Source organism: Meleagris gallopavo, chromosome 5 (assembly GCF_905368555.1).
Source record: "Meleagris gallopavo chromosome 5, MGAL_WU_HG_1.1, whole genome shotgun sequence".
NCBI lineage: Eukaryota > Metazoa > Chordata > Aves > Galliformes > Phasianidae > Meleagris > Meleagris gallopavo.
In genome coordinates this window covers 18,972,575-18,994,152 of record NC_139408.1, presented here as the reverse complement: position 1 = coordinate 18,994,152, position 21,578 = coordinate 18,972,575, and the positions used below count along the sequence as shown (strand labels likewise).

Genomic DNA, 21,578 nt, shown 5'->3' with positions numbered 1-21,578 from the left:
GCTGCTTCTTTCCTGCTCTTTTGTCACCAGACCTTCACTGCAACTTAGCACAAGCTGCTCACTAATGCAACCACGGAGAAATACTCAGACTGGCATGTAGCCCATTCTGGAGCCATTCATACTGCACTGCAGCACGGTCTACAGGACAGCCCTGCCCTGCTCAGCTTCCTGAAGAGCCTTAAAAACTGCCTGATTAAATGTAGGAGCATTTTAGCAGTTGGGCGGTAACAATTGTGGAAGAAACAGCTGCATTCTTTAACTTAAAGTAGAAGCGTTTGCTTGCTAAATGTCCTGTGATAAACTGCCTCAAAACATTCATCTTCTACTTCTTACCCCTCTCAGACAAACTCATTTCCATACAAGTTAATTTATATGTTCAAAAATAAAAAGCAAAACACTTCTTACCTCACCCCACTTGTAATACTCTGCAGAGACAGGCGTAGGCTGCAGAGTCGCAGCAGGTCTGTTGCAGGTCCACACTGGTAACCCCTTGGTTTTCCTTCCTGCCTTCAGCAGCACACATCCTCTCTGCAACTGCTGGCACCAGCTCCATAATACTGAAAGCGCCCTACAGTTCTGTTCTTAAACATGAAATCAGTGATAGCGACTTGTCAAACCCTAGAATAGTATGCTACAGCTTAATGGTTTTATTTCCATTTCTGCATTCAGTCACCATTGTGCACTATATTGTTTCTCTCTAAACTTCAGCTTAGTTTCTGTTGCTGTTTTTAGGAAAGCAGCATTTCCAGCTAGGTATGAGTCAGGCCTTCTGGCAGCACACCAAGGAACCAGGCTACTGTCAAGGACAAGTGGCACATACAAGTTTTCCTGGTTTCTGTATTTCACCAGGTGTGACAAACTTACCACTTACCTCAGCAAATCACCTAGAAAGTGCTCTTCAGGCTGAAGCTCTGTGGAAACTAAGGCGTACATCCCTTATGGAACCCTCTAGTTAAAACTCAAAAGTGAATCTGTATATAAGTGCCGCTGGCACTCACGAAACGAGGCTGATGCTTTCTACAGCAGCCATCACAAGGAGTGGAGGAAAAACTATAGGGTTCTAGATCTCGCTTTCTCCCTGAAGTAACCTATGGAGAAAGATGCTTTGCATCTAAGGGCCACAGGACAGGCTGACAGCCAGATCTAGGCTGTATCCATCTACTATGTTCTATCACAAACTGTGATGCTCAGTGCATGATAGTTGTTCTCCCCAGCCTTCTGGGAAGGGACTGTGGGTGAGGGAAGAAAAATCACAATAAATCCTCTCCTCTCTCCAGCCCTCACATAAGCTTGTAAAGGAGAATCATACAAAGTCTCAAACGTTATCTGAGTTCCCAGGACCATCCTCATTCAGCTCACTGGTGCCTGGGAGCAGAGTCTTTTAGACTCAAACGTCCTGCTTTTGCATGAGCTTTCCAGTACAGGTGCCATCATTTCCCTCCTTCAGAACAGCTTCCTCCTTCCCTTTGTTTCTTTTACAACCATGCAGCAAATCAATGATCATTCACTTCCCGAGCCTGAAGAAAGGCAGCAGACAGCCCTTGAAATAGTGAAGCTGCCTCTTAGAGATACACAGGAGAGAAGGAAGGACTTCCTATTTCTGCTCCAAGGACCATCAATATCTGTTAGTCGATAGCTGCTTAGTGTGAAGTGGATTAAAAACCCACAGGAGAAAAGAGGGCTTGCTTAGCAATAATGGTAATAAATCATCCTAAGTGTCATACACTGAAGAGGATCTTGTGGTTTCTCACTGACATTTAATATACATTAATTCCATTACCTTCCAGTTTGTCCTGGTACAGCATTGTCCACTGTTCCAGGAGCCCGAGCAATCCCACAGAACTGAGGTTTTTAGGTTAAAAAGTGTGGGGGTTCTTTCCAGTGATAACAGCAACTGCAAACTCTTGAATATGAGCCAGTGCAGATGTGTTCATAAACTTTTAGCCCAGAAATAATGATCCTGTCACTCCAATCATTCTTCCAGGATAACTGGGGCTGTTACTATGCAGTCCATAATAATTATTCCACAAGAATTATTAACTGGCTCTTGGCATAAGAGGGAGTTGGCTCTGAAGCCCAACGACAGAGGCTTCAAACAGCGGCTCCCCAAGCATTGCTGCAATCGGCAGCTGTTCTGTACTGTGGTATGAGTTCAGGGTAGTGGAGATCCTTAAGACCCCAACTCCTGGAGAAGCCAGTAGGTTGTAGGGAAGGGTCTGAATCCACCTCACCCAGAAGCACCCCAACAGAAGGGGCAGCTCCCTGCCCACAGCCATCCTGAGTTCTGCAGCATTCTCCTCCCCGAGGAAAGAAGGCAGCAGTACCGACACTGACAAAAGAAAGGTTCAAGATCCATCAAATGCCCATGAAAGCCTAGTTCCAACCAGATCCTCCGTGTTGGTTGAAGAACAAGTTTAGTTCAGTTTAAAAAGTAAAGCCACCAGCTTTAATTCTCCATAAACAAAACATCCAAACAAACAGGGGAAGTGCTCGATTCAGAGTGGCTTGGTGCAAATTTCCGCAACGTAACAGGTACAAAATCAACATGATTCAAATTATAAATAGATATAAAACAAAAGACATTCAAGTTAAAACCAGGATTGGGGTCCTATTAGCCCTAGAGATGATCCAAGAGTATGTCAGGAAATAAATCATACTCATTTTCATCACAGAAGGCGGCGCTGCTCACTTTGGGCATTTACAAAAGGGAAATGAGAAGTAAAAAAGATGAGAAGCACTTACAGGAGTGACCTGAAATGCTGCAGGATCAGCACTTCCCCACATGTACACTGTGGCCAAGAGAAGGCTGCAAGTCATTGCGTGCGACAGCATCAGGGTGGCACAATCAGTCCAATTTAGGAATAAGAAGGAACTTCCCCTAGAATCCATTTAAAGGAAGGACTGCTTAAATCCCCCTCTTCCTGCCTCCCCAGACACATCCTTCCTAGGAAGCCAACAGCACAACCAAATCTCTCTCCACATAATTACAGCAGGGACAAAAACACTGCATTTCTACAAAGGCCAGCAGCGAGGGTGTCACAGGTGACCAACTACAAGAAAACGCAGCCCCTTCCAAGTATCTGGAGATTTGCAAACCACAGGAAACAAAGCAGCAACCTCATGTACACAGACAGCAAGACTTGTGCTCATTGCTGGATTTTCTGGCGCTCTGTGGTACAATAACCATCCAATTGCTTTTTGCACACATGCTACTGAAATCAAATCCCAGCAGGACCGAGCTGCTCTTTCAGTACAGCCGATGCAATAAAAGATGCCTAATGCCCAATGGCAGCGGGGCAAATTCTGCAATTAATGTTACAATATGTAAATACACATCCCGAAGGCTCATCCTAACTTCTTGTTCCCTTGTCAGGATAGATTTATTTGCAGTCAGTACCACAGGGACTGGATTCTAGTGGCTGTTATATCCACATTTCTAATGGGATTTGACATTTAAGGCAGCAATTCACTTCACCTCTAAGCCTGTAATTACACTTGCAAATCTGCTTAGCAAGGCACCAGAGGACTGCTCCAACAAATCGGTTCTGCTCCCACAGAAGCAGCCGTTGAGAACCAAGCGGTGCCATGCAGTGGGCACTGCAACTCCTGACACACTGACAACCTGGACCCACTCCTAAAATTCACAACAAAAACAGGAACAAAGACTGCATGTAGTCTTTGCTTCATCTTGAAGAAATGCTGCACTGAGCGAGATACCACTGGAGGTCAGAAGCACTTCACAAATGTGCCACAAGGACAGCGCTCCGTTCTGCACCCAGCTGCTTATCTCTGGTCTCATGAATCCTGCAAGTGCAGGGAGTACCAGAGCAGCTCAAGGAAGAAGCCCTGTAAGTCACCTCCTGCTCTGCACTCATGCCAGTCATCCTGGAGAAGCACCTTTAGCTCTCTCCCGATAGAAATGCATGGGCATTCCCTTTCTGAAGGGACTCGTTTAGATTTCTCCTTTCATTGCAGCTGCATGACCCCAGAACTTAAATAGCAATTTGGTGCCAAACACTGGGATGTTCAGGACTGCATTCACTCTCACTTTATACTTTCCTCAATTTATAACATCAACCCTAAAGACGTTACTGGAACTACATAAAGCACATTGGAAGAGCTCAGCTGGCACTCCATGCATATCCAGTTCTGCTCATGTGTGGGCTAAAAAAAATCTGGTTTCTTCAAGATTCTTTTCCCCCACACTTGTGGGAAGCAAGTGAAGGATCTCCTTCCCTCAAGCCATCTGAGCAGATCTTTCTGCAAGATGCAAGTGGTTTTATCCCTGAGTTCAACTTCAAAAGAGAAAAAGGTAGTCCTTAGTCACCACTTCAACTACAGAAGCAAAGAACGTTAAGCACAGGATCCTCTGATGCGAACAAGTAGCACAAAACCAGGAAAGACAAAAGCAGAAAGAGGCTCATCTGCGTCATACCAAATAAACAGAAGGAAACCTGAGGCCAGAAGGTTTAGGTTAGTACAGTAAAAGAGCTTACAGAAGGTAAACAGCAACGTTCAACTTTGCAGCCCACCACGCTCAATTGGGAGCTGGCTGGTACCTCTATCAACAACAATCACAAACAGGCAAGGAAAACAAGTCTGGAGAGTGTTCCCAAAGAGACATTAGATCATCCAAGGCCATTTCAATACCAGGAGCAAAACCCCAATTTTCCTTTTTTTCCAGCGGGGGTGACACGAGCATTTGTCCCGCTTAGCACATACGCTCTTCCTCTCCACAGAGAGACTTCTTCTAGCTGACTGATGTGCAGTTCAGCTCTGCTGAGTCCTGCCTGCCTGTTGCCACGCCTCCTTCAGGCCCATCAGCAATACTGGGCTCACTGGAGCACTGCCTGTGGCTGAAACTGGGCTGCAGGAGGAGACATTTGTCATTGCTGTCCGACTCCTCGATCACCATGCCTGTGTGCATCATGGAGGCCATTGCCAGGAGCTGAATATCTGAGTGAGCGTTGGCAACAGTGTGGCGACGGATGCTACCACACTTCTCCAGATAAGCCTCACCCTCCTGCTCCGTCAGAGGTGTCAGGGCCATCTCACTGGGCTGCCGACAGCCAACCAGGTGAGAGGAGTAACTCAGTCCACCAGCTTTGGAACGGGATCTGGAGTACCGTCTCTCTGGAAAAAAGAAAAAAAGAGAAAAAAAAAGGAGGCAGGAATGAGCAACGGGGCAGAGGCAAAGCTTTGTCCAAGCTGTTAGGCTGGCTGCAAGAAACAGAGGGGACTCATCTTGCAGCCACACGGGATATCTCACCAACTTCCTTGAAGTGCAGGATTTCATGTCCTAAGGTCAGAAGCCTTTCAGATCATGCAGGAGACTTTCCACAAGACTGCAGAGCATAAGAGATAACAAAAAGCAAAGCAATGCACTCTCCTCTGAAGGTTATGAAACAGCTCTGAAAGCTTGCATCAATAAGAAAGGCAGAAAACCAGCTCGGTGTTGTTACAAGGAGGAACGGCTGAGCAGCCAAAACTCCAGCGCTGCAGCAGCCAGATAATGACAACACTTCACCCTTGCACTTTCAGTAACACATTCAGAACACTTCATTTTGTGCAAGCAAGTTTTGAGGCTGGTTGCAGTCGATATCTTCCTTATGCGTCCACTGCACCTCAAGTACAGCAAGCAATGGTGCTGGTCATCAGAGAAAGGTCATATAAAGGGAACCACACCAGCACTCCCATAACTCCCTGCAGTCGCTGGTAGCAGCACACCAGCACCGCAGCACAGCACCAGCATCACCTAGGCTGTAAAAATTGGTCTGGTGTCAACGAGACCCAAGTAACATGGGAGTCCAAGCAGTAACTATTTCTCCACATTGCACGTTACTTATCAGGGCTTCTTTACTGACTGCTGTCAATAAAGCCAAGTGCTGATGCCAAAAAAAGCAGTCAATGGTGGGGTAGTTATTTATTTGCAACATGACTGACTCGAGCACATTGATGTCCACTCCTGTCTAGGTTAGGAACACAGCCACTGCTACGGGCTGCTCAGTTCGTTGGTGCAGAGGAGAAAGGGAACTCAGAAGCTTTCTGATGTTGTGTTCATCACAATATGCCATTCCAAAAATTAATACTTACATTATATCTATCTTGCAACAGTTTTATCTATGCAGAGGTTTCTTGGCTTAGGAGAGGCCTGAGAAGATGAATCTGAGCCAACAAAAAGTGGTAAATTCTCTTGACTCCATTGCTGCAGATTTTCCAGGGCAAAATCTTTGCTTTTCTCCAATTCTAAACAGCACGTTTAAAATGAAAATATGCTCTATTTAAACAGGCACAGCTTGCAGCCCTTCCCAAGAGGCCAGGATACACAGGAAAATGAAAAATCATAGCCAAGGCTGGAGGTTCATTTAATAAATAAATAAAAATATTCCCGTGAGAAAGAAGTGCCACTGCGTGTAAACTTTTAGTGCCGCTGAAACAGCCAAGCCAGAGGACTTGGGAGATTAAAGTCCATTGAATCCAAGAACACTGTAGGAAGCAATAACATAAAATTGCTCCTGCCAAGCCTGGCAACCATCCCTGCACATAAACTGGAAAAATTGGTTCTGACGTTCCCTTCTGGTACATCCTTGTGTTCTGTGGCAGAGTGGTTAACAAGTGCTCCTCAACTACTGCAGTTGTTCGCAGTCCAACCAGCCAGGCTGTATTCATCAGTTCTGAGGCTCCCGTGCTATGTGTGTACTTGTGTTCTTACGTGCACCTGTACACACACTCAATGAGGAGCAGACTTTACAGAGTTGATGCATGTGTTGGTGCTTCAGCATCTGACATTATCCAGATTTCAAAATCTAACCAGAATCTGGGAGGGGAGACTGTAAAATCTGCTGGTATTGAAGAGAGCAATAGCAGCAACGCTGCACAAGACCACGCTCTTCTCCCCAAGCCTTTATCAGCATGGGAACAGGAGTACAATGCTGCCTGCCGTGTGCAAAAGTAAAGCAAAGGTCCTGAGTTTGACCAGACTGCAGTAACCAATGTAACCCAGATACGCTGCAAAGACAGAAGACACTCTTCAGCTCAGCCCAGAACTAAGCAGAGACTGGATTGCAAAACGTCCACAAACCAGGCAGACATACAGCCTGTGCGAGCTGGGGCCCAAACTGCCACTGCACAGCCACAGCTCACCCAGATCACGCAGCCAACCTCCAGTGTGAGTGCATCCACACTGCACACAGACCCACGCTCTCATGGTTTCTTATGTCAGTAGAAGTTTACTCCTAATGCATATTTTAAATCTGAAAAATCTAAGCTTTAACTCTTCCCTTCTATTCTACTATAGTCAAACAATTGGGACAAACAGAGAATGCTAAAAAGGAGCAAGGCAAAGGCCATTTTTGAAATTACAAATATTCCAGAAGTTCATGTTTCAGTTCCATCTGATTTCCCACTCCATTAGCCTTGGATAATGCCTCTAAAATTCTTGAATGTCCCTTAAATACAGGAGCAATTAGCAGAGCAATGCCTGCCATCATGGAGAAGAAATGAGTTGTGGGAAGATTTGCCTAAGACAGGAATCAACGGTTGAGGTTTGCTTTGGCTAGTCAGGAACATCGGGTACTAGAGAGAAAAAAAGGATAGCATTTAGAGAGCTCTCTTGGCAAGGCAAGCCTCTTTTTTAATGTTAGAAAAGGATTTGTACCTGAAGTGATGGTTAGATACCTCAAACAGATTAGCAACAACCATACATCACCAACCTCAAAGATTCAAGTGTGCTCCCCAATACATTGCAGGGCCCTGAAACTCCCCTCCAGCTCCTCTTAAGGCACTGTCACCCACATGCTAAGGAGGCAGAGCTCTCAAGTCATTATTTCTATTTCTGAAAGAGACACTCAGGTCACTCATGCATTACAGGAGCCAGATTTTAACCTCCACTTCTACTAAAACGGGATGCAAAGCTCTTTGCTGACACATTAGCCAAACACTTCAGACACCTGAGGAAAGGTACTTCCCACATCTATGCTTTCCAAACATTTAATTTGAAAGAGCACAACCAGACCTTGCCAGTGAAGAACTTGAAGTTTGTGAAGATCTATTCTGACACTTCAGTGGCTTCTGCTTGGATCTAGACTCCAAGCTGTTCACTATCCAGAAGGCAGCTCCCTGCATAGCTCTGCAGACACAGCTCAGCAGAAGTGCTAGGAAAAAGATACTGGCAGAACTTCATTGGTGGACTTAGAAACACAGCTGGTTAAGTGTCTCAGCCTGTTTGATAACCTAGACCTTCATCAGAGTCAATCTCTGACCATAAAATTCCACAGGAGTTAGGACAGAGGGGAGAAGAGGAAGGTGATAGCAGCATGAAATAAGTTAAAGGGCAGAACGAACCAATTTTATCTCAGATAACCATGGGCGTTATCTGACTTCACAGCACTGGGGAATGGCCCTGTCTCCTGCTGGCACAGTGAAATTAATGAGATTCTACAAAAACATGCATTTGAAACATATAGCATAGCTGATAGGTCTCACTGGAAGATGTTAGAATTCTTCCTTCTCTTGCCACCAAGTATTTAGTCAGAAGCTGTACCTGTTTAAGATAGGATTGCTGGGCAGTAAACAAGAGGTCTTGCTCTTATTTTCTGCCCACAACAGCAGCAGACATTTTTAAGACATTAAGCAAGGCAATCTAATGCCAATAAGGGCTGCATGTAACCACACAAAAGTTGTGGATCTTCCTTCAGTGGGGGTTTTCAAGGTCAGGTTTGTTGTAGAAATGGATTACACAGGACTGAACAGGTACTGAAACAGAAATGCATAGTGGAGAATTTATCAATGTTTCCTCTCTTCAGGTGAGGGATGATCTAACTCTTCTGAGGAAAAAACGGCCACAGATGATTTTTGTGAAACTGAAGTAAAATTCTTTATGATAATCAGAAAAAAAGTTAGGCTGAACTCTGAACATTGATTTATTGCTTTATTTTTCCTCCTTTGATTGCTCTATCAAGCAATCACAGTCCCCTGGGAAATTAAGAAGTCTGCAACTGTTTTTTTGACCTCTGCTCTGTTTGCACAAGACCAGGCCTGCTGGCAACCCATAGGAGTAGCTTCTCCCACCGGTCCACCGGGGTCTTAAGACATGAGTTGGGAAGGTTCATTGATAAAACTTTAAACTAGGTACAAAGGGGGCAGGGGGTGTAACTGAGATCACTAGAATGAAGCCTGTATGTGACATCCTGGTGCTTGTAGGAGAGGGATGTGCTAGTAAGATCCCACAGTCTTGTGTCTTGGTGAAGGAGGAGGATGACTCACTCTTTTCTAAGAAAAACACAATGGTTGGTGGCTATGGAAACACCTGAGTATGGTCATGAGGGTATTATGACTACTGCCACTCAAAAGGGGGCCTAGCTCAGGTGCCTTTACACTAATGCAATCCAGGAGAAGCTGGAGCCCATCATGGAAAGGTGATGGAATGACTCACACAGCTGGAGTGCTGCAGTGGATGGCTACCGACATTTTAAAAGAGACAGGCAAGGCAGGAAAGGCAGTGGTGTACCCCTCTTTGTTAAGAAAAAGCATGAATGTATGGTAATGATTGATGGTGATAAGCTCTCAACCCTATTAAGGATCAGAATAACAAGCAAGGTCAATAAGACTGATGTTATTACAGGAGTCTTGCTACAGGCCACCCAGCCAGAATGAAGAGGTGGATAAGATACTTTAGACAGTTGGGTAAGGTCTCTCTCTTTTGCTCTTGTAGGGGACTTCAACTTCCCAGACATCTGCTGGATTTATCATACAACATACAGGGAACAGGCCCAGAGGTTCCCAGAGTGTGTGAGAGATAATTCTCTGACACAGCTGGTGAAGGAGCCCATGAGAGGAAGCAAAATCCTGAACCTGCTGTTTGTTAACAGAGAAGGTCTTACGGGGAAAAGGTCGGAGGCTGTCTGGGGCATAGTGATCACGAGATGCTAGATTTCTCAATCTTTGTTGAGCTACTGAAGGAAGTCCACAGAGCTGTCACCTCAGACTTACAAAGGGCAGACTTTAACCTCTTCAGGACTATGGTTGAGAGGGTCCCTTGGGAGGTGGTTTTGGAGAGTGTGGGAGCCCAGGAAGACTGGGAATGCTTTAAGGAAGTTATTTTGAAGGTGCAGGAGCTGATCATCCCCAAGTCACAGAAGACAAGGCAACAGACAAGGAGGCCAGACAGGCTGAACAGAGATCTTTGGCTGGAACTCCAGAACAGAAGGAAAGGTTATGGTTTCTGGAAGAGCAGGCAAACTATGTATGATGATTACAGATATTTACAGATATGGAGTGAAGCTCCATAAAGGACAACAGTAAATATTTCCATAAATACATCAACAGCAAGAGGAAGGCTAGGGAGAATCTCCATCCCTTGTTGGACACCGAGAGGAACTTGGTGACCAATTATCAGGATAAAGCTGAGGTACTTAATGCCTTCTTTGCCTCAGTCTTTAATAGTAAGACTTGTTTCTCCCTTGGAACGCAGCTCCCTGCGCTAGTATAAAAGGATAGGGTACAGAATAGGCTCCATGGGCCCTGCATTTTGTTCACAACCACCCCAGGCAAATCCTACAGGCTTGGGGAGGAGTGACTGGAAAGCTGCCTGCCAGAAAGGGACCTTGGTGTACTGATGGACATATGAGCAACCTCAGTACAGAAAGGTGCTAGCACATCGAGGTGCTAGAGCAGGTGCAAAGAAGGGCAACAAGGCTTGTGAAAGGCTTAGAAAATAAGCCCTAAGAGGAGCAACTGAAGGAACTGGGGCTGCTCAGTCTGGGAAAAAGGAGGCTGAGGGGAGGCCTTCATGTTCTCTTCCAGTATCCGAAAGGTGCATACAGCAAGAGCAGGATTGGTCTCTTCTCCCTAGTGACAGGATGAGGGGAAATGGCCCTAAGTTGTACCAGGGGAGGTTAAGGTTGGATATCAGGAAAGATGTCTTTACTGCAAGGGTTGTTAAGCACTGGAATAGGCTTCCCAGGGAGGTGATTGAGTCACCATACCTGGATGTGTTTAAAAACCATTTGGATGTGGTGCTCAGGGATATGATTTAGCAGAATTTTGTTAGTGTTAGGTCGTGGTTGGACTCAATGATCTTTAAGGTCTTCTCCAACCTGAGCTGTTCTGTGATTCTCACATAACCTCCAGCTGTGAACTAATGGCTAAGAAGCATCAGACTGTGGTCTATTTTCTGCAAGCCATCTATCCTTTGTCTCTCCTCAGATGTTGTGCTTATCTTCTTATGCAGCAGGGCCCTGCCACACACTGGAACACAGAAACAATGCTATGTATGCACTGTGTCCACTATGTCAAGTTCCCATAAGAACTGCAATGCACAGAACTCCATCCTGAAAGAAAATGAAAAAAAAAAACCATCTGACATGGGGAGAAGAACAAATCAGCAGAGTGCTGAAATAAAGCACTCTGACCTTCTCCTATGACCTTTCCCATTTGAAATCCTCCTTGGAGTAGTCCTCGAGGGACAATGGCGGCTCAGTTCAATGTCTCCAAACCCCATTGCCCAGAGCTACGATCCAGCACACAGAGTAGCTCAACCACAACCACATAATGGTACAGAAGACAAAAGACCTGGCAGAGAAGACTAAAGATTAGTTTGTGTGTTCTCATGGGTTTCAGACTGGAAAGAAACCCAGTCCACCTATAACAGATGGCCTGTTACCAACAGCCAGAGAAGATGCTCTCTTAAAAGGAACTATCATGCATAGTTTAAACTAAAAAAAAAAAAATAAATCTATTTTGCTGTACTATAGCCAGGAACACAAACCAGGAAGAGCTTTTAGGGGATTATTTTGGAGGCAAACTCAAATCAGCAGTGATGCTAGGTGAATAGCATGAATGTTTTCTTCCTGTATTAATTATTTAAACATTATTTCTGAGACAACTGGATCCCTTCAGCACACTGTCCTTACAGTGCAGGTAGTGACTAATTCACACAGAGGAAGCAAGGAGAGCGGACAACAGGAGAGTAACAAGTACAGTGAAAGTAATACAATCCAACTGAAGTAACCGTGTTTTCACCAAAGCAGAGTGAACTACAGAGCTCAGAATGAAACAGGCCAGAGCCTCTGGCATCCAAGTCAGGTGTGTGATGAGTTGCTTCCCCTTGCTCCACCTAGACTTTGTAATTTGTCACTTTGGCTGGGGAAGTTGCCTTCCCCAAATCCCCTCTGCAAGCTGTTCTGTCATCTTTTTTTCCCCCCCACGCCTATTCCTGCTGCTCTCCTCTCTCAGCTTAAACCAAGTTTAACATACTTCAGCCTTGAAGGCCAAAGCCTTATGTTTATTCACAGCTGTGACCACAATCTTCCTCAATTGCATTTCTCAAAACCAACACAACTTGAAGGTGGAGTCCAAACTGCAATCTGGAACACAACAGCATCTACTGAGAATGCAAACACATCCAAAGCCCAACAGAAAGGCACCACAGAGCCACTGTATGGCAGGGAACCTACTGGGACTCTCCATCACTACCAGCTGCCTAGTGACAGAATCCATTGGCTCTGAGAAAGCAAAATAAGTGATAGAAAGAAGGAGAGAGGAAGAGAGAGAAATCTGGTAAGAAGAAGCGATTACTAGATGAGATTACCACCACAGAAGCACTTTGAAAACAACAGGATTATTTGCAGGAAGATGCTGCTCTTTTTGTCTCTGCTGTGTAATGCAAATAAAAGTTACTTCTCCTTGCTCAGCATAGGGTGGAGCACGGGCAAAAGGCCACCTTGAAAATGCACAGAAGTAAATGACAGCTAAAAAAAGTCAAAGGAAGTACAATGATTTTGAAGCACATGAACTGGCCTTGTAAAGTTCATGTGAATTTTGTTTTATGATACCAATACTTTGCTCAGATGGCAGAAATCCAGGCTAGCTAGGAAGTTCTGTATAGGTCAGGCAGTTACACTTCACACCACCCCAGCACTACAGGCTGGGAGTTTGTTACAGACAGAGAGCATCCAAGCCCTGATGAACCATTCTACCATAAGGCCATATTCTACCCTGCCTGTGCTGCTAAGTTGTAACACAAAACAGTCTCCGTCTAGACAAAGTCTGTATCAAAGGAGAGGCTACAGCTTATGAAGAATCACAAAATAGTGGGGGGCCTAGAGCTTTCTTCATTTACTCCATTTCAATTTTTTTGGTTACCTAAACAGCACTGCCATATCAATTTCTTAGCTAGTCTATTCCTCACAGGCCATGCTTATTAGCAGAGCTCTTGAATAATACGTAGAGATTCTCCACTATGACCATCACCTTTCTGAAGTGTGGTGATAGCACTATCTCCTAGCTCTGTTTATCTACAGTTTAAATAGATTGTTTTTGTTTTTTTTTCCCCAAGCAGAATGCTCAAATGCATGGAAGACTCCATGCAAAAAAGTTAAAACAATCCCTCAAGATGAGTAGGCAAGAATTGAAAAGTCTGCAAAGGGTGGCAGATGCAACAGTAACTGCTGGACTCAAGGTAGTCAAAACAGGTGAGCCAGTAGGAACAGAAAGCAGGTAGACAAGAAACATGCAATTTCATTAGTGCAACAGGGTGAGAAAAGCACCTCAGGCACAGACTTTAAAATCCAGACTTCCACAGAGTGGAAGTCTTGCACATGTATGCAGTGGAAAATGAAAAGCAGATCAAGAAGATCTATATTGAGAAATATGTCAACCATGACATTCTTAAGGGTGCTTTAACCTTTGTTTCCTCGTTCCTGGAGTCATGCAGCACTTCCTTTCTAGCACAGATGTGCACTGCGTCCTATTAGCCAACCTTGGTAACACACAGTGTTTGAAAGAGCTTCCATCTGCTGCTGCATGTCTTACCAAGCAAGCAGGTGCTACCAGCGAAGCTGTGATCCTCACACAAACCTAAGTATGGTGACACCACTTGCTTGACCAATTCTTCCAGCTGTAGGTAGCTCTCACTGGGGCCATCGGGCTCATGGACACTCTGAAATTTAAACGTGAAAAGCCATCATTACCCATTTGTAGTAAGGCTCTACTGAAGTTCACCAAATATCTTGACTCTGAAGTATCACAGCCATATCAGTACAGCACTTAAAGGAACACAGCTGAAGAGCCAAAATGGAGGTTTGCATGCTGTTCACACCAGCCTCCTTGTTCAAGTCATAAACAGGCATCCAAGGGACTTTGTTTTTAATGACCAAGGGATAGGAAAGTAACAAGCTACAGTAACATAAGATTTACACAGAATAACTGCAGCAGTAAAGCTATACCAAGGCAGTTCTGCCAGGAAGTCTCTCTTCGGAAATGCCTTATCACAGCTTGGGCAAAGTCCTGCTCTTTCCTTAAGACAGGCTAGCAGGAGAAGCACCCTCTCTAGTTCAGCTTACAGGTATGAAAGATTGTAGCGAACTCTAAGCAATTTAACTGTAATTTCAGAGAATGCCCACAGACTAGCTTGCTGCAAACCCTCAGTAGGCTTTTCTTTCTCAGATGTGTCACTGAGATTCTCTTTGCCCCCAGACTCCTTTTATTAAGATATTTTATGGAAATTGAGCTAGCACTCTATTTCCTGCTATTACAGCCTGGGTCACAGGGGATATCTGAACTCGCACAGAAATACCAGCTTAGCTACTTTGCAACTTAGATAATACATACTTCAGCAAGTTTTATTTCCCATCAAACATCATAAGGTATATCTGAAGAGAAATTAAAGTGAGAGGAGCCCAAACAGCTACCTGGATTATCTATTTTTCAGGACTGCCAGGCTGAACAATATTAAAAGAAATGGTAAACTTGGCCATATATGTCCTGCTTGGAAGACAGGGATTCTGTTCTCTCCAAGGCTGATTATAAAAGACAGTCCTCACAAGAAGTCTGTGTTTCTTGGAAGATGCCCTTGGAAAATTTGCACTGTTTTGCATGCTGCCATGATATTTCTTCTCTTATAGAGGGGGTTCAGCATCCCATTTAGGAAAGAGGAAGGTAGTAGGGAGCCAGCAGGCAATACTCTTTCCAATGCCTTTATCACCCCTATAGTGACTTGCTGGGTCATTACAAAGCTGACAAATCAGGAGAACTGTGTGTTCACAGAAGTTGGGAAATTTATGAGGAAGTTAGAAGGCTATGGGGACTGTCCCTAGCTGGGGAGACAAAGTACCGAGGAAAACGCAAACACATAAGAGCAGCACTTGGCCCTTTCACAGACCTATCCTTATCAACTTCCAGGAAAGCTCAGGACATTAACCATTCAAATTCAGCTTTCATTTTTACATTTAGCACTCTCACATAAGACCACATATCTTCCCCTTCATCTCACCCACTGCTCTCCCCGCTCTCCTTTCCAAATTCGTGTCAGTTGGGTGAGGACAAGAGTCTCAAACGGAGTGAAACAAGGAAAACCAGAAGCTCCCCACCTGTAGAATTAACAGCATCTGGACAATGGAAGCTGGAAGCTTTGTCTGGACCAGAGGAAGAATTTCTTCCAACTTCACTTTTAGCAAGACCAAGTCTCTGAAACCAAGAAGAGCAATCTGGCGGATGGTCAACTCCTGACCCTAGAAAACAGAAAAGGCAAAAATTCAAGAGTTGGTAAAGGAATATGGGAGCACCACAATAACACATGCATATACATAGATAGAACTGGCCTATCCTGCCCATCGCTGCTGTGGTGAAGCACCCCCAGTTGGTCAGCGTGAGGACTTCTGGCACTGATAGCTTCCTACTCAGTCTCTGTCCACATAAGTTCTGGAAGGAGTAACATCTTATGTTATGTTGCTAGGCTCGGAGTAAAGCCAAAAAAGGGGCCTGTATTTCACCAGAAGGTTACATGTTCATAAAACCTAACTGGCAGCCAATCTGGTCACAAACACCTGAAACCCAGAATGGATACAGCTGGTGCTTTTGATGGTTGGAGCTGAGAAATCACTAAAGATTTGGTAGGGAAAGAGCTCAGCACAGAATATTCCTTAATCAAGCCTATACCTCTGTTCTGTGTCTGTCTGCTCAACACCTGCACTTTAGACCTGGCTGGTAAGACAAAAATCCACAGTGCAGCCAAATATAGATTTTAGGATTTAGGCTAGAACAAAGCTAGTTGGACTGCCTGTACCAACACCTTTTAAAAAGCAACTAGACAGAATGAAGGCAACAGTTTGATTTCCACCACAAAGCATACTGTGGCCTTTAGCATCAACAAGTGAGCTAGCTTACCAAGTGAAGACAGCTCTATTTCTTTTCTAAGCACACCAGACATCCTTGGACCCCACTGAGCATTCTAATGTTACTACATTTCCTTCTGCTAGGCAGAAGGTACATGTGACTTTATCTTGCCCTATTTAACAGCAGAAAGTTTCCTCCCGGCCCTGCTTACTTCCCAGCCCAAAGTTTTCCTTATTCTCCCCAACACATTAATCTCTGACCTGCACTCCATTTTGTAACCATTTTATAGTATCCGTAACATACTCACTGAGCAAATATTTAGCTGGAAGGAATTAACAGTTAATTATTAATTCATCATGGTTTTAATGTCATAATTAACAGCATCATCAATACGTAAATAAGACCTAAAGCCAGTGGGGTGACAGGCAGCATGGCCACTGTAAAAGCACTTTACTGTTTTTAAACCATCACTTAGAAACATCAAGGTGTAGAACAGGCTGGCTCATATTTATCTCCAAACTGTATTTCAGCAGCTGTACACTTATATTTATACCATGTGGTTTAGCCCCATTAATTTCATCTCATTTCAAAATGCAAACATACCGCTGTGCCAAACAAAACAAGACTTGCTATTCTTTTTCCACACCAACTGGTTACATCAACAGCTGCAATTATATTAAAGTCAGTGACCTGTTTACATAGTTTTCCTCTGTACAGCAATTTAACCCACTTGGCCACTTAAAGGTCACGCTTCTGCAACAGCTATGAGCCTCAGGTTCAAACTTAGTTGAGACGCAAAGTTACTTCTGGTTACTGCCACCAGTAACATGCTCACATATCTGGCCCACTTACTTTCATTTTCAATGGTCAGCTGCTGGGATCACAGAAAGTCACAAAACATATGTTGGCATTTGCAACAGAGAAGTTTCAAACATTGAGGAACCAACAGCATACAGACTTTCTCAGCTATTGGAGTAGTGCATGAAGAACAGCAGCTTGGTGAAAGAGATTTGCTACATAATCTCTTTACATTTGGTACGCCAGATAAATGGCACGTACAGTTTCTTATTTGTAGGAAAAACCAGGCTTGTAATCAGATCACTAGCTCAGGATAAGAGCAAGATTCATTAGTTCCTTGCTGCACCAGCAACTCACTTAATTGTAACCTAGGACAGCTCACTTAGAGTCAGGTTCTTAGATGTATCCAGGAGAGTCAAATCCATAACTGTATGTAGGAACATACATGCTTGCAAAGTTTAAAATATGCTGTCTGTTACATTTCAGTTCTTCATCTGTGAAATAACAATACTTCCCTAGCAGTTTTTGTGAAAAATCTTTGACAAAAACTTCACAACAAGATGGACACTAAGAAAATTATTATTTCAAACAATCTCAGCATCCCATACTCAGTTTAATCGCTACCAAATTCTAAAAGCTGCAACTGTTGTGAAGTAGTTTTTGCACTGAAGCAGATTTTTCTAGTAAGCTAAGAATTATTATTTGCAGGTACCACATAACAGTTGCTCAGTTCTTTCTACAGTGCACAGATAACTGCAGAGCAAACAAACTGCCACAAAAATAGATGACATCATTCCATGACTGTGAGTTAGTTGCAAAGGGAGAGAAAGGAAGCATATTGGAATTATGCAGTTCTAGCTGCCAAACACCTACCTTTAAGCTTCTGCAGCAAGGAAAGAACAAAAATAAACACAGTAAAAAAGTTAGCGTTTGTCTTTATAGAAGGGCTTTGCTCTTCTAGGAGATGCTTGCTTTAACAGGATTAGAAGAAAAAGGCAAACTTTGAGCTTTACATGCTGTCTTTCAAACAAAACAAAGGGAATATAACTAGAAGAAAAGATGCTTTTCCAGAAAACATATCCAGAAGTCAAGAGAATGCAGCTAGCATTTCTCAGAATGTCTACTCATGAAGTAACATTTTTGCTTCTCTAACAGGACAGAAGGTCAAAATAGCCTAGGAAGGTATCTAGATTTCTCATACAGAAACTTTGACCAAAGCTACATGAAAAACTGGAAGCCCAACATGTCTGAGGGGATACTCAGATTTAAAATACCCAGTATAGGTAAGTCTTACACAAGTTGTTCATTTGTCCTTAAAAATTTACTTGCCCCTTTATCAAAGCTTTAAAAACACTAACAGAGAATTTTCCAAAGACACAGCTTGAATGTAAACACTCCAAAAGTAGTTTGGATGAGTAAGACACATTTGCTCATAATCTGATCTTCATATTTCCTTCCCTGCAGGCAAATTGTCAGCACTATCAACTGTACCAGAGTTCCAAATATTTAGAAATGGAAGAACCTACTTTCAGCAAACGGTCCAGAGCTTCAATCTAGACAAATAATCCAATAATTTAGGTATACAAGCTTAGCTAAGCACAGACAGACGGTAGACAAAGGGAAATAAGAGTTCAGAAGACTGTACTTGCCCAGCAGATTTTAGCAGTCCTTCTAAAAACGAATGCCAATCTGGACAAATGCTACTTCCTCTCACATTTAGCTTCAAGGTTTTGAGACCTGCTTAACCACTAGTCAGTTCTTCCAAAACAGACATTTCCCTGTACTGTTAGCAGACATTGCAGTTATTTTAATTAAGATTACCTGGACTGGGTAGAATATTGCCTGGAGTGTAGGAAGAGTCTCAGTGAAGTAGTGATCCCAAATTTCAGACAGGATGTCAATGCGATCCTCACCTACAAAAACAGAGATTGGGAGTGAGAAAAAGTTTTAGCAGCAGGGACACTGAAGTCAAGTTGAATTGTTCCACTACTCTCTACTTCCCTAAGTAAGAGATACAAAGTCACATTCAGCTTCCTCACAGAAAGTGACATAGGTCAGCTAAGCTTTGCCTTAACTGACAAACAAGGTTGTGATCATAAACTGTCACTTAACACAAAGAGAACAGGCTCCATGCAAAACACAAGACAAGCTCCAACAAAATGGTGAAGCATTTCTTTGTAAGGAGGCTCTAACTCCAAACAAAGGACTATGTAATTTCACAGCTCACAAGTACTAAATTACTACAGGAACCTAGCTGTGTGCTAGCAGCTGCATATGGAAGTTGGGAGGCCATAGCCAGTATCAGCTGTCCTGCAGCCACTGAGTCAGAGAGACCTTCTGTAAGAGCAAAGCCATCTCCAGCATCTGGCCACCCTCAAGAACAGACACAGAAGTCATGAACTCCTACAGGAACCCACAACTCTGACAGGCCACAAAGCCACGGTGCTCCTTTTAAGATTTCGCCTCTCAAACGTGGCAAACTGGAAGGTTCCTAAGTGAAATCCACTTGTGGTTAGCCCTCATGTGAATCTGACTCCAACACATATTCCCAAACATAAGGGGATATTTCAAATGAAGGCAGATTATGCTATGCAACTCGTGACTCCCATAACAAGAACACAACTGTGGTCAAAAAACCTGTTATTAACAGAAAAATGCTTTACTGAACATTATAGTTCAAACAGACACTAAATTATTTTTATAGGCTTGACTTAAACAGCTGTATGTTTCTCAGCATTTTGACCCAAAACCTCTAAGTTTTTTAGGGGATTTTTCCTACCTCAAGTGTCAGCGTTCTGCCAAGCTTTTTAGATACAACTCCTAGAAATTCCAGGAGCAAATACAGACCCACGTTTAATACAAGGTTCTGACAAATTCATTTCCCAGGATACCTCTCGCAGACCCTCATATGGAGGAGCCCTCAAGTAGTCAAGATTCAAGGAACAGTAAATGAAGACAGCTGCTCAAGGCAGCTTCAAAATCTCAGCCTCAAGTTTAAGTGAGGAACCAGAACGCAAAATTGCATCTAAGAGGAGCCTTATCATTATGCATTCATGAGTTTTCCCCATCTGGAGACTCCCACATGGGCTTTCTCCAGGGGATTGCCCATGGGTCATGTTGCTTATAACCCAATCAGAGGGGAGAGTCAGCAGGACCAGGTTCTACAGATGTTTCCTTTCAAGCAGAGACCTCACTGACTGCCGGAGTGCCAAGAGGGAAGTATCTCAGATATGACATCAGCTTCAGAAGTGGAGTACATGAGACCTACCCAGCACCCCCATAACAGATACCCACTGCCTGAAACTGCCAGCCATAAGTGAAAAAGACAACAGGAAACAGATGAACTTCTCCTCCCTCCGTCTCCTCCCCAGAACTATAATTTGTCTGTGTGGAGCTAAAAATGAAATGCTTTTTCCTTCTGAAGAATGGAGAGTCGTTCGTTTCTTCAAGAACTCATAAATCCTACAGGCACTGAAGAAGAGTCTGACAGAGTAGAGCAACAAAAATGATAGTAAAATATGAGACTGAGATTAGAAAAAAAACAGATGCAGTAAAAACACTGCCATGCTCCACAGCAGGAACAATATTCCATCTTTGAGTACTGGGACAGGAGAAATTTTCCAAGAAGATAAAACTAATAGAGAACATGTACAAGAAGTTCTTGTTGCTGCGACCACAGGGCCTGGAACAAGTCTACATGTTATGAAGGAAAAGTGGTCATGAGTCATCATCTCACACAGAGATGCCAGTCTGCATGGGTGCAGTGGCTCCAAGGTTGCTTCAAACAGGGGAAAAAAAAATAAAGCATAACAAGGGGGATTTGCTGTCTGCCTGGAAAATTTCATCCCATCTAAACTACTCCACTGGTTGCAAACTACTCCTTATCTGCTCTCAGTTTGTTGTAGACTAACTCACTTTTCCTCATGCTCAAGCAGAAATTTGAACATTTTATATGAATAAACAAAAAAACCAAGATATCAGACTGATCAGACTAGACACTGTATGGCTTAAGAGCTGGCAGCAGCATGGCAGGTATCCACATTCATGAGTAGTACATAAATCTGCCTTTTTTTCCCCTTCCATTACAGAGTCTGTGCTAAAGAAGCACACATCAAGCAGAGGGCTGGCAACTGCACAGCTCCATCATCAAGGTCCAGTCAGCCCCACAGCATGCTGGCTAGATGGACAAGTCACTTAATGAAGAACAGTGCAGAGAAATCTATTGCCAATAATGACACAAAATTAAGCGTCTACTGGCATTTAATGACCCAGATACAGCAAGCTGATGATTAGCAAGGGATCGTCCCTACAGGCTACAAAACTGGGTCAAATCAAATGGTAGCCTAGTTTTGAATAAAGATGTGTGCTTCAGCCAGCACTCTCGGCTTGAGCAAACCATTAATAACAAGACTAACTCCCCCAACAGCTACCCCCGAGCCTTGCTGCTCCAAGCTGGCCTTGGTCCACAGGCTCTGTGGCAGCAGGCATCCGTACCCAGTGGTTTGAACAGATCTTCATGAATGGTTAGCTTCTTTCCTGAAGAATTTCAATCCCATCCACATGATCATTTTCTCTTCACATTTACACAAGACCTGTTAGCTCAGCTCTCAAAAGTCTAACGACACAGCACTGCTGTAACTAAAATCATACTTCCAAGAGTCCAAACA

The 21,578-nt window shown here is 43.7% G+C and overlaps 1 protein-coding gene across 7 annotated transcripts in view; it reads right to left on the bottom strand.

Annotated features, from left to right (window-relative positions):
* Nucleotides 1-405: 405 nt before the first annotated feature.
* PRR5L (proline rich 5 like) overlaps nucleotides 406-21,578 on the bottom strand; it is a 47,252-nt gene continuing 26,079 nt past the window's right edge. For 6 of the 7 annotated variants that reach the window (XM_031553500.2, XM_031553505.2, XM_085224588.1 and 3 more), the window contains 4 exons: nucleotides 18,733-18,824; nucleotides 15,369-15,509; nucleotides 13,813-13,939; nucleotides 406-5,133 (listed from right to left, as the gene is read on the bottom strand). In XM_031553500.2, the coding sequence (XP_031409360.1) occupies nucleotides 4,751-5,133; nucleotides 13,813-13,939; nucleotides 15,369-15,509; nucleotides 18,733-18,824 (743 nt within the window). In that variant the 3' untranslated portion in view covers nucleotides 406-4,750. The remainder of the gene's footprint in view (nucleotides 5,134-13,812; nucleotides 13,940-15,368; nucleotides 15,510-18,732; nucleotides 18,825-21,578) is intronic. The other variant, XM_085224587.1, reaches the window with a different exon arrangement.